The 13943-nt window shown below is 36.8% G+C and overlaps 1 protein-coding gene across 7 annotated transcripts in view; it reads left to right on the forward strand.

The window, feature by feature from the left end:
- FAM172A (family with sequence similarity 172 member A) overlaps positions 1–13943 on the forward strand; it is a 418896-nt gene that overhangs the window by 253638 nt on the left and 151315 nt on the right. For all 7 annotated transcript variants that reach the window (XM_041752634.1, XM_041752632.1, XM_041752628.1 and 4 more), the window contains one exon: positions 9674–9790. In XM_041752634.1, the coding sequence (XP_041608568.1) occupies positions 9674–9790 (117 nt within the window). The remainder of the gene's footprint in view (positions 1–9673; positions 9791–13943) is intronic.

Here is a 13943-nt window from a genome sequence, read left to right on the forward strand (position 1 = left end):
AATACATCCACTTTATAGATGTGATTTTAATAGCTATGTTTTATAATATCTCACCTACTTATGATCAGTCTTATAGCATTACATAAGAAAACATCTTAATCAAATAAGTCACTTTGATGAATCCTTAAACTGTTTTCTTAATATATGACCACTTTTATTTTTTCCTTATAATGAACTTGCTTTTTTCTTGATTGATGAAGTTTTTCAGACTGTTGCCTTTTTTTCTCTTATTATGTATTTTTTTAAGTGCTGGTCTTCTTTTCCAGTTTCCAGATTGTCAGTCACTTAATATTTGTTTGTTTGTTTCTTTTCTTTTCCTTTGAAACCTTCCTTACATATGCTTTTTTGTCGCTGAAGGAGCCTGCACGTGGCAGCATAGTCCAGGCAGGAAAGGAAAAGGAAGTTATTACTGCTCTCTTCTGGCCGCCTGCAATACTAAATCATAACTTGCTATTCCCTAACTGGTGGCTGGAGACTTATCTTCATAAATACATGTGACCCAAGAAGTTTCAGTTTACATACCCTATCCCTTGGGGTTCTTGCCTGTGGAGAGCCTTTTCCTTCCTGAAATTAGACAAAGGTTGTAAGAATTGAAGCTAGGGCTTCAAAGCACAGGAAAAGAGAATGTTGTCTTATCCTGTTGCTACAGTGGAGCTCCAGCTGGCCATGTTTATCTACCCAGGGTGTGAAGCTGCGTGTCCATCTGTGAGGGGCTCAGCACAGTGCTCAGGCTTGCCCTTACATTTTGAACTTAGGAACTTCTGGAAATATTTCTTGAATGTTTTCCTCCATGGTTATTTTTATAGTGACAACTATATCACTTTGGGGCATATGCTTAAATTGTTTAGCATTGAAATTTTTGTCAGATTTACCTGTTTGCTAGAGTAACATTTAACTTCTCTTCTACTTATATATACTGCAACATAGAATTTACCATCCAAACCAGAACACTTTTAACAGTGGAAAAAGACACTCTTAATGATTATGCCACGTCCATAGTTATAAACCAGGAATGTCCTGGGCTAACTAGAATGTATAGTTATCTTATTTGTACCTAATTATTCTCCTTGCAAAATTTAAGCAAGCCCACATCACTTTACATGATTTTAAAGTGGAGGCGGAGGAGGGGATGTGGTAGTTGTCTGACACATAACCGCCACCTAAACTGTGCAAATGTTGATGTCACTGAAGGGTACATAGATACTATATTTAAAAGGAAGAACAGATTTCAGAAATTAAAAATGAATGTCAAGGTAATAGTGATAGTAGCTGACAATTTTGATTGCTTGCATGCTTAATCTCATTTATACTTGGGCGATCTGATGAGGCGGAGTACTACTATTATTCCCTTTTTGTATTCTTATAATGATTAACCAAAAATTAAAATTTAAGGACGTGGCACTCCAGAGCTTATGCATACTTTTAACTACAACACTTTAATACCTTCCCCTGGACATACTTTTATATCTCTGTGATTATCTTTTTAAAATGTAGGCAGCTATACTCCCTCTATGTAGGAAACAAAGTGGTAAAAGGACTCGGTGCCAGCTTGGCACTGCTGAGCCATGGCTCCATGCTTTGTTGCTGGCCCAAGTAATTCTGAAAGGATTCACTGATGGCAAGAAACTGGAGCTGCCACAGTATGGCTTCAACAATTCTGTTTTAATTTTTAAGTGCGTAGTGCTATTACAGGTCTAGTATTCTGATTATGAGATTTTTAAGCAAACACAATGATCATTTCTTTCTGTTTCTCCTTTAAAACACAGGTCTCCTTTAAAAAGACCTGTGTCTTTTTAAAAAACAGTATTTGTCATTAAATGTATTCTAAGGTAGGCTTCTGTTACCTTCTACATGAGAAAGGAGAATGCACTAGCTTACAAATAGGAGTAGTTTGCATAGCGTGTTTTTACAGTATCTGTTATAATTGTGTACTATGTGCCAGGTCCTCCACTAGTCACTTTATATTCAGTTCATTTCGTCTCACAGTAACCCCATGACTTAGGTGTATTTCCCATCTCCCTCTTACCTGTGATGAAATTGAGACCCAGAAAGAGTTGAGGTAATTCACTCTAAGTGTCATTACCCAAAGTGGCAGAAAAGGGATTTGAACCCAGAGAATCGGATTCCAAACCCCTTGAACCTAACCACTGCATTCCTTATGAAGACTGCTTACTTGAAAACTTCTACTTCACCACCCCCCTTCCAAGGTGGGGGTGGGGGGGACGAAAGAGAGAGAGAGAGAGAGAGAGAGAAGTGAATGCAAATTAGAAATGTGAACTGTGAGTAGCATGTGAGAGCTGAATGTCATACTTGTCTGGATTTCCTGCTGGGCAGTTTAGTCCTCATATTTCATCTACTGAAGTGTATGTATTTCATAGTAATCACTAGAGGAGCTTCAAGAGCCTTGGGTGACAGAACCAAGTTTTAATATTGTGGCAAAAGTGATATTTGTTCTGTGAATAGCACACTATCGGGATTGACATGTACAAAAGAATCTTCAGGAAAGCATTAACAAGAAAGACTCTGCCAAACCCAGTGTCGGCTGATTAGTCATCTTGGCCCAATGTACATTTTCAACCCAGTGGGCCTGATAGCACACAGGGCAGTGTGCCATGAGCCAGGAGATGTACAGGCACAAATGTAAAGTGATGGAGAGATTTGTGGTAAAGTATCATGGTTTATCAGACTATATAAAAACTATACTCAAGTAGAAGCACAGAGTGTAAATATAATCTGCATGACAAAAATGTGAAAAAGTACCACCTTTCATGCTTTCCAAACCTTTGAAACAATTTAATCTGAAATCTTAACTCTAGGAGCTCTAGAGGGAGCTAATCTATTTATACACATATATATATTTTTAAAGACATCTCAAACCTCAACCGTGCTATTAACCAGAGTGATGATTCATTCATGCTCATGCAGTAGTAATGATCCTCAGATTTATATACGTACAGTAGTGTCAGATCTTAATCTGATGGAAACATGCATTATTTGATTTTCTTTCAGAATAGTCTTTCCTGTACAAGTGATTCACATGCTGTAACCCTCACAGTGCATATGTGTAACACATGTCAGAATTTTAAAGGAAGGTAATGACTTTTGCTGGTGAAAGACATTAAAATATTTCTCTCAAAAACATGTTTCAAACATATTATGCATGCTAATATAGATATGGGCCTGCATGCACATATATCCATACCTACACCCCAACCCACACTGGCTTCTTTCAGGAAGGCCTCTTGGACTTTAAAGCCTAAGACAATTTATTCTGAGTGCTATCCCTACTGGGCCACAAATATGAGAAATGAAATCACTTGTTTCTTTTAGTTTAGGATGAAGACAAACCCAATGTGGGGTTCACTTGTTTAGGTTGAGAGTATTAAACCTAGTATTGGATTGATTCATAATTTCCAAAACCCAAGACCCTCAACTAGAGATACAAAACTACCTTCAAAGGCTCATGGCAAAGTATCCCTATAACATCACTATCTCCCTGCCTTCCAAGCTTATCATCTAAGCTAAGACAAATGGACAGCAATTTTTTAATTTAATTTAGTGGAAATAAAAGAGTCTTTGTGTTTTCCTTTTCTAAAAGTAGCTCCTAATAAACTTATAAAAGAAATGAAATAGGGGTCTCTGGGTGGCTCAGTCAGTTAAGCACCCGATTCTTGATTTCAGCTCAGCTCATGATCTCAGGGACCTGGGATCAAGCCCCACATATGGCTCTGAGCTCAGCATGGAGTCTGCTTGTCTCCCTCCCCCTGCTACTGCCCCCTCTGTGCATAGACTCTTGTTCTCTCTCTCTCTCAAATAAATAAATAAAAACCTAAAAAAAAAAAAACTGAAATAGGTACAAAAAGGGAATTACACTTTTAGGGGAACATGAGGTATTTATATTTGGCCAGGTACTTGTGAAGATGGTAGGCAAGTGCCCCATTTGAGGCCTTGCAGAAAGCATGGTGAGGCAAGTTGGGTAGATAGAAGCAGTCTGTGTAATGTCGGGGGAGAGATGGTGGCAGGAAGGCCTGGCCAGTAGTGCACATGGAGGGGAGCAGAGGTAGATGCTATGGACTCTGGCCCTCCCACACCATCTCTCTGGTCCTCTGCTTTTCATCCCACCAAATACTCTTAGGCTCTGATAAACTCTCTTATCTTGTTACTGTTACTTAGTGTTTAGAATCTTACTCTGGAAGAAAACAATACAAGGAGATTTTTTTTCCTCTCAACTTCAACTCCCATCAAAAAATTTCATAGTAGGATGAGCCTGTATACAGATGGTATATGTTTTTAATCTGTTCAAAGTACTTCATATTTATTGGGTTATTTAAGCTTTTGTCGACTGGTAACATGTAATGCACAGAAGGAAAGAGCAGATTAATTGTGTAGAAGCTAAGGTGAGAGGACTTTGAAGAGATAGATCGAATTAAGAGGGGGAAAGAAAAATTTCAGGTGACAGCAACACATTTTGTATTAATTCTCAAATCATCAGTATGATTTATGGAAATATCCAGTTTTCCCTCTTATCCTAGACATCATTTTATTTTAGAGCCATAATAATAATTTTTAAATGCTATTGATAGTCTGGTTTTCCACATGACTAATTTCTATCTTGGCATGGTTTTTAGAATTTCAGCATTCCTTACTGATTTGGATTTGGAATTTTTTTTTTTTTTTTTTTTTTTTTTTACTATCCAAGTCAGAGAAGCCTGAGTGGCTCAGTCAGTTATGCATCTGCCTTAGCCTTAGGTCATGATCCTGGAGTATGGGATGGAGCCCCAATCAATGGGCTCTCTACTCAATGGGGAGGTCTGCTCCTCCCTCCACCCCCTCCTCACTTGTGTTCTCTCTCTCTCTCCTTCTCATATAAATAAAATCTAAAAATAATAATAAAATAAATGTCCAAGTCAATGAAGTACTGTATTACTGAAATACTAAAAAGGATTAATCAAATGAGTTCTTTTAGGTAAGAGTACTATAATATATTACTGAGAAATAGACCCCATATGACACCCATGAAAGAAAACAGGACTTAAAGGCATAGACAATTCAGAGTTGTATTCTTTTGTATCTGTGTGGCCCTTAACCAGTTTCTGAGCCTCAACCAATTTTCTCCTCCACAGATGGGAAAAATAATACAAGTTTTACATACATTTTAATATTATTTCAGAATAAAGTAAGAATGACTATGTATTCATTTTGAAATTTGTGTAATGCTACTTAGATATAAATATACACACAAATGAACACAATATTTTAATAATAATTTTATCAGATTCTACTTATTAAGCCATAAAACTTTCAGATGTTGATGTTTGGAATATCAAGCCATGAAACTGAGATGTTGATGTATGGGATATCAACTTTCTTTGTCATTTTTATTCAACTAATGTTACCAAGAATGTTACACAAAAAATGGAAGGTCATCCTTTATTTTTGAAAGATTGGTATAGGTATAAAATTGATCTTAATTGTTTGAAGAGTTCATTTGGCAGGTACTTCATAGTTCATTCAAGAATACATGGAGACATTGAAATCACAGGGTCGTACTATTTTTAGTGACTAAAATGCCTTTAAGAATCTAATGATGGGCAGCCTGGGTAGCTCAGCGTCTTAGTGCTGCCTTTGGCCCAGGGGGTGATCCTAGAGACCTGGGATCGAGTCCCACATTGGGTTCCCTGCATGGAGCCTGCTTCTTCCTCTGCCTGTGTCTCTGCCTGTCTCTCTCTGTGTCTCTCATGAATAAATAAATAAAATCTTTAAAATAAAAAAAAAGAATCTACTCTAATGAAAGCTAAAGGTCCTCTTTGAGAAAAATATTCCTATAATGTCCAGACACAATTTTGCAAGGAATTTCAAAGGGGTTCCTATCCATGGATCCTAATAAAAAACATCTTCCAACAACAACAACAACAAAAAAAAAAAATCTTCACATTAGATTGACGTATAGTAGGACTTTAGTAATATGGTCTCCTCCCTTCCAGATTTCTGTGTTTTCCAGATTATTATAGTCTTCTTTTATAGAAGTTGTTTTCCTGCCCAGCTGCACCTCCACCCATATATTCCATCTAGGGTCTGTCTCTTAAGCAGTCTTGGTTCCTGCATTCATTCTACCCCCATGATTGCTGTTCCCTATCATTCTTTTAATATTTTATTATTAAAATTCAATATGCCAATATATAGTATAGTATAACATCCAGGGCTAATCACATCACTGCTCTCCTTAATGCCTGTCAGCCAAGTCACCTCATCCCCCTACCCACCTCCCCTTCAACAACTCTCAGTTTGTTTCCCAAAGTTAATAGTCTCTCATGGTTTGTCTAAGATTTTATTTATTTGAGAGGGAGATTGTCCACACACAAGCTGGGGAAGGAGCAGAGGGAGAGGGAGAAGCAGACCCTGCTAAGCAAGGAGCCTGATGTGAGGCTCAATGCCGGGCTCGATGCGGGGCTCCATCCCAGGATACTGGGATCATGGCCTGAGCTGCAAGAAAACACTTAACCAGCTGAGCCACCCAGGTGCCCCTTTGCCCCAGCATTCTTCATCGGTGCTCGCTCCCAGGAGAGGCAGTAAGAGACAGAAGGGCTCTAAACCAAGCTGACAAATACAAGAAGCAGAGGCTTTGGACAGAAATGGCAACTGCAGCCAGGTTGCAGCAAGGCTGGAATAGAGGTAAATAGTCTGAAAAACATTCTATCACTACTAAACAGTCAGGTATTTGAAATTCTTCTCTTTTTTAAAGATTTATTTATTTAGGGATGCCTGGGTGGCTCAGCTGTTGAGTGTCTGCCTTTGGCTCAGGTTGTGATCCTGGGGTCCTGGGATCGGGTCCCACATCAGGATCCCCACAGGGAGCTTGCTTCTCCCTCTGCCTATCTCTGCCTCTCTCTTTGTCTCTCATGAATAAAAAAAATAAAATCTTTTAAAAATTTTTATTTAATTGAGTCAGAGAGCATGCATAAGCAGGAGGGACAGAAAAGAGAGACTCTGAAGCAGACTCCAAGCTGAGCTTAAACTCCAAGTGGAGCTGGACACAGGGCTCAATCCCAGAACCCTGAGATCATGACCTGAGCTGAAACCAAGAGTCAGACGCTTAACGGGCTGCACTACCAAGGCTCCTCAGATATTTGTCCAGGGTTCTTTGGAGATAGCTCTTCATTCTTGAGATCCTCTAGAATCTGACCATTCTCCATCTCTAACAATATGAAACTGATTTTTAAACTGGAAGGGACAGTGTAAGAAATATACTGGATTGTAACATCATTTGATGTGATGTGAAAAAAAGTTGCACAGCATCACATCCATTGTATAAAATGTCAGCCAGATAGAAAAATAGACCAAAGGTTTTATTCTCTTGTAGAACATCTAACAATTGTATATTTTTCCAAGTTTGTATAATTTTAATTCTCAGATTTTCTACATTTGTACTAAATCCTCAGCCTATTCGAATCTTAATTTGATATCATTTCACAAATGGTTCTCAATATTCTGTGTCTTCAGATACAACCACCTTACATAAGTCAGCATATGTTAACAACAAGCACAACAAAATCCAGGGCAAATATTTAAAAATGCAGACATATTCTTAGAATACCAGAAGAGCATGCTCTTATTTTGTAACTTTAGCAGCAGGCGCTCTAGATCTTTAAAAAGTGTTACTGTTTAGAAAATGAGAGTAAGGACATGTAAGTTCTTCATGAGTCAGGGGGATTCACTATTGTCGAATTTTTAGTTTTATTATCAATTGTTGGTTTAAATTTTTATATTCTAGTGCCAACGTGATCCATGACAATCTATTCTTTTAAGGTAGCTTTAGTTTATTATTCTTTTTGAGTACTTTTGACGCACAATGTTACATTAGTTTCAGGTGTATAACTTGGTGATTTGACAAGTTTATACATTATGCTATGCTCACTGCAAGTATAGCTACCATCTGTCCCATTAAATCACTATTACAGTGTCATTGACTGTGTTCCTTATGCTGTGCTTTTTATCCCCATGACTTACTCATTCCATAACTGGAGGCCTGTAGCTCTTTCTCCCCTTTGCCCATTTTGCCCAGCCCCCCACCACCTCCCCTCAGTTTGTTCTCGGTATTTGTAGTTCCGATTCTGCTTTTTGTTTGTTCATTTTTTAATGTTCCATATATGAGTGGAATCATTTGGTATTTGGCTTTCTCGGTCTGACTCATTTCACTTAGCATAATACTGTCTAGGTCCATCCGTGTCATCTGAAATGGCACAGTCTCATCCTTTTTTTATGGATGAAAATCTGTTTTTAAAATAAAATCTAGGAGAAAGTATCAAACTACTTAATAATGAATGTGAAGTATTGAATTAGAGTATTATTTTGTGCTTTTAAAAATATTATTGATACTGCAAGGTGAATTTCTGCAATAATATTATGATGTTGATAAGCAACATTGATCTTAAGATTTCCACATTTTATAAGCAGAAAACACAAGGCCCAAATATGTAAGGTGTAGAAATTCTGCTGAAGCAGCATTAACAGTGAATTAGATTCCCATTAGGTGGTGTTCAGTGAGAGGGGAATGCATATGCAGGATTTGAAGAAATTTACTTGAGAGAGACATTTTTCATTCAGAATGCCAACAGGCATCATTCAGTATTAGAAGCATGGCTTTCAGTGTTCACTGTATGAGCTATCATCACCACCCAGAATTCTCACTTTTTAAAAATACTGTAACATACTTTTGATAGACAATTCAGAAAAATTAATAGCAAATGATAGAGAAATTGCTCTTTTCTAGTGGGAGAAAAGACATTTGATTCCGAGAAACGATGAGGACATGGCTATAAAATTTAAGGCTACTACATACTATATTTTAAATGTAATTTTTTATTAAGCTTTCATCTACTTGTGTCAAATTAGAGTCCATTGTCTTAGCAGATTAAAACCTTTTATGATTCTTTTGATGTGGAACTATTATTTTTCACTTCCTTTATCTAGCAGACCACTGATGAATTCTTCAGTTTCTTCAAAACAAGTGGCTCTCTTTTAAATTTTAGAACCATTAAATTTTATAGAAACAACATTCTAAAGAAAGACATTAGAGTGTAATGCTGAAGCTTGTCGACATAAAGAAATATATTAGGAAGCAAAATGATATTAATAGGCTTTGAAGAGAAAGATATTTGTGGCACTTAAAACACCAAGGAATTACAAGGCTGTGTGGAAGAGCAGGCTAGTTAAATCAGAGAAGTCAAAGCAAGATATCTTTCATTACTGACATGCCATCTACTGAAAAGAAGTAGAAGTTAGTCCTAAGTAGCTAACAGTGAGCCCCGGGTACTAACTTCCCTGAAGCACTGAAATAGGAAGTGGTGGGAGAAAGTTGTAAAAGAAACCCTCAGGGATTCCTCCTTTTTTCCCCTGTGATCCCTTTAATCCTTGAATTGTCAAACCACATGGAAAATAATAGAGCTGCGTAGTTCTAAGACTTAAGTGGTATTATCTTTTTAAAAGAAAATATTAGGTCTTTTCACATCTCTGGACAGGAAGAGGGCATGCGTTCAGGATAGAAAAGAGTAACTTTGAACAAGAAATGCATGTTGCTTTTTCAGTTTTAATATATTATTATCTATGACTAAGCAGGCTGCACCCAGTAGAGAAAAAATTATAGCCAATATTTTATTTTCCTTTTTTAAAACAGATGATTCAACGAGAAGCAGATGTAAAAAGTAAGGTAACTGCTGTGGCGTTGACAGACTCTGTTCACAATGTGTGGCATCAAGAAGCAGGCAAAACGATTCGAGAATGGATGAGAGAGGTGAGACTAGATTTTTTTCAACGCTGAGATGAATGAGTGTGAGCCTTTATATCTTGAGCCCCCACCAACTTATATCACCTCCCGCCCCCAAACTCCCTTTCTAGAGGCAGAATATTTAGAGAGAAGAGAAAAAAGTAGACATGGTTGTAATAATAATAGAAAACCCTTCTGAAGAACAAATACATTTTTGAAAGTCCTTCCCCCCCCCCCCGCCCTTTTTTTTTTTTTTTTTTTTTTTTGGCATTCTAAAGACTGTTATGTATGCAAGCAGCATACAGTAGAAACCGGCCAAAGAAGGTCATGATCTGTTAGATTCTCATTCCCTGATTTTTAATTTTTCTACCAGCTGCTTAGCATTGGTGCTGCTCAGTGACAAGAAAGAAGCTTAAAGTACCATTGGGTCTCATCCTTTTCTTAAAAGGTGGTCAGTATGTGCCACTCTTAAATGGACTGGCTCACTACTGCCAGTAGGGGGAGAAGTAAAAAGCTGAAATAGTGTTTTGCCACCTGGAACCTGGGGCTCCAAGAAACCAAGGGCTGGTCATGGTCCAGCCTCAGGCTAAGAAAGCTTCTTTTCACCATCCCTAAGGGCTAGTGAGCTCATCAGTTCCTGACTCATTGAACATGCTCCCATTTTTTCTTAAGCTTTCAACCCATTATTTATTTGGGTTATTGATATACAGCTGAAACTTCTTTGTTATTTCTATTTAACTTTATGATAGTATAAGCAATTGACATCATCCACACCGTGCTATATCAATTGTTTGGTCAAATTATATATTTCTATAAATGAGAACTAGTTGACCTTCCTGATTTTCTCCCACTTTTTCTTGGTAGAATATCCAGATATTTATCCAGCTGACCTCTTACCATAGGTATGATGGGTAACTTCTATAAGCCCTTATAGTACACTCTACAGACCAAAGAGTTAATGTTTGGGAAGAGTTTTGAATAAATAGGACTAAGCTATATAATCCCATAGTGGAATAAGCATAATATTACCAGTCTATTTTCACTGTTGTTCTTATCCATTAGGAAAAGTACTTTTGGGGCACCTGGGTGGCTCAGTTGGTTAAGCATCTGCCTTCGGCTCAGGTCATGGTTCCAAGGTCCCGGGATTGAGCCCTGTGGGAATTACTTCTGTCTCTCCCCTCTACTTGTGCTCTCGCTTGTACTCTCTCTCAAATAAATAAAAAAAATCTTTTAAAAAAAGAGAGAGAGATAGAAAGAAAAAGTACTTTAATTGTACAAAAGTCTAAAATATTTTTATTCCATTCCTCATAATGTTATAAATATGTAAAGGTAGGCTTTTAATGTGCTCTAACACCAAGGTGTTTTCTGACCACATTGCTTTTCATATTTCTCCTTTCACAGTTTATATCCCTAATTGTCTTTTCCAAGGGTCAAATTTTTTTTTCAAGAGAAATTTTGCATATTTCATGCCTATACTTTTTTTGTGATATTTATCTGAACATGTGGACACATAAACATCTCCCAGCATTATATAAGTAATAAGGTTGAATAAATGCACATTTTCCCCCACATATAACCAATATGGAATTTAGTATTTATCCCAAACTAGAAACATCCCTGTTCATCATCTTTTAATTGGGAATTCTTCATGTCTCATTCCAGGTGACAAATATAACAAAATTTATTTAGACTTACTTCTTTTTTAGGTTTTTATCCAAATTCCAGTTAGTTAACATACAGTGTTATATTAGTTTCAGGTGTACAAGATAGTGATTCAACACTTCCATATATCACCCTCCTTGATCCCCATCACCTGTTCCCCCCATGCCCCCACCCACCTTCCTCTGGTAACCATCAGTTTGTTCTCTATGGTAGATTTACTTCTTTAACCCTTTGTAACTAAGACTGGATTAGGTACTGCCTTCAAAAATTAGAATATATTGTCTGCATTTTTTCGTTTGACTGAAATAGGTAATAGTTAAATTCATCTTAATTCAATCAAAGCTCTCATTAATTTCTTTGCAAGCATAGCTTTTATAAATCTTTTAAATATTATATAATTTTATAAATGACCTACTTCTTGAATAGTTCTTTTATTCCGTCAGTTATGCCTGAGGCATGAAACAGCATGAAGAATTTTTTATTATGACATACCAAAATTCAGACCCCAACTCAGTCACTTACCTAACTGTGTAATCTTGGGGACATTATTAATCTCTTTGAGATTTCACTTTTTTCATCTGTAAAATATAATACCTACCTTGCAAATATGATTGGGAAATAACATATGTAAAGAAACAGCATGGACATGGGTATTTTAAAGGAGTTCAATAAATTGGAGCTCTCAGTGTTGTTATGTAATATTTCTTGCCCCAAAGTAACATTAAATTATATGAATTGTATTCTTTTGTTTTATGGATTATTTACATATTCAAAATACCTTACCAAAGGGTAGTAATTCAGAGCAAGGAGTTAGAAGAACTGGGTTTTGATAATGATTCTGGCTTAGTCACTCACTAGGCAAATCAATAACTGAGATCTAACATACACCAGGTACTCTACACTAAGGCTTATTGTCTTGGGAAAACCACTCGATCATTCTGGGCCTGTTTCATAATTGTGAATTACAGATAATTCCATCTACTTCATGAACTATTATGAGAATCAAAGGTGACAACCAAGAAGAAAACCTCTTGAAAAGCAAATGGTTATACATTAAAAAATAAAATGTATTAATATGGAAAACACTCTAGTATACCAAAGATAAAAATTATTAGATCATTGTTGATGGAGCTTTGAAATTATCCCTGCTCAGAGCACCTCCCTAAAACAAGAACAAAAATGGAGACTATAGGAGCCTAGGCCAGATATCCTTGTCCCCTCTGCATGAACCCTTGAAATAATGAAGAACAAACAGTCATGGGTTCAGTAAATCGAAAAGGCTATGATCTTGAGCAGGTGGGTTGGGAGCAGGATGTGGAAGGGTGACTTTTGTATCCCTCAGCATCCCACTTCCCACTGCCTCTTGCTCCAGCTTCAGTTACAATCAGGTCACAATCTGAGATATTTTGCAAATGTGTCTCCCAAGAAAAACAACTTCACTAAACTGGAATGCTGACCATTAAAATAGTGGTCTGGCTGCAGATGAAGCTTCAGTGCTTTTGACCTCTTAACCATTAGCTCCATTATTTCACCAAACACCACTTTAAATTTGGAAATAGGACAGGACACAAAGTGCTTAGTCATTCTTCTTATACTGCAAATTAGTAAAACTGCTTTTTGTTTTGTAAGCATATTTAAGTTAATGTGATAAAGGTATTGATGTTAACTATTCATCTACTATAAAAAGCTGATTTACTCTTTTTAAATTTCAGCAATTAATATACAGAAAGAAGGTTAAGTACTATATTCTTATATAATTTTAGAATAACAATTTCTTTTAAAGAAAGAAGGTCAGAGAGGGCTACTTTTGGTAATTACTCTGAGTGAAAACTACTTCAAACAGAAGACCAAAAAAAAAAAAAAAACCAAAAAAAACAGAAGACCAAGCATACATACTTAACCATGATTCATGAGGAGAGGTAAAAAGTAGCCTAAGGCAGCTGCTAAAAGACACTTCTTACCTTAAACTCCAGGACTGTAAAGTGGGTGAGGATGGACATGCAGGACATTGTGTTAGGTAAAATAAAAAACTAAACACAGAATGAAAAATACTATGCAATCACACTTATATGTGGAATCTAAAAAGATGGAATACATAGAAACAGAATAGAACATTGATGACCAGTGGGGTAAATAGGGAGAAACTGGTCAAAGAGTACAAAGTTGCATCTATGAGGATGTGTAAGTCTAGAGACCCAATGTATAGCAGTATAGCATGATGACTATATTCAGTACTGATTTCCTCTATTCAGTACTGAATACTAGAAGTCTAGCAAGAGAATAGATTTCAGGTTCTCTCACAGCACACATACACACACACAAATGGTGTAACTCTGTGAGAAAATATGTTAATTAGCTCGATAGCAATAATCATTTCATAATGTATATCAAATCATCATGTTGTGCACTTGAAATACATAGTTTTTATTCTTTTTAAAAAGGCTGAGAGGGTGACTGTTATTTCCTGACATATCCCTGGCCTCTGAAAGTCTCCAGCCAAGCCAGATGTATGGTTCTA

This window comes from Vulpes lagopus, chromosome 4, assembly GCF_018345385.1.
Source record: "Vulpes lagopus strain Blue_001 chromosome 4, ASM1834538v1, whole genome shotgun sequence".
Taxonomy (NCBI): Eukaryota; Metazoa; Chordata; class Mammalia; order Carnivora; family Canidae; genus Vulpes; species Vulpes lagopus.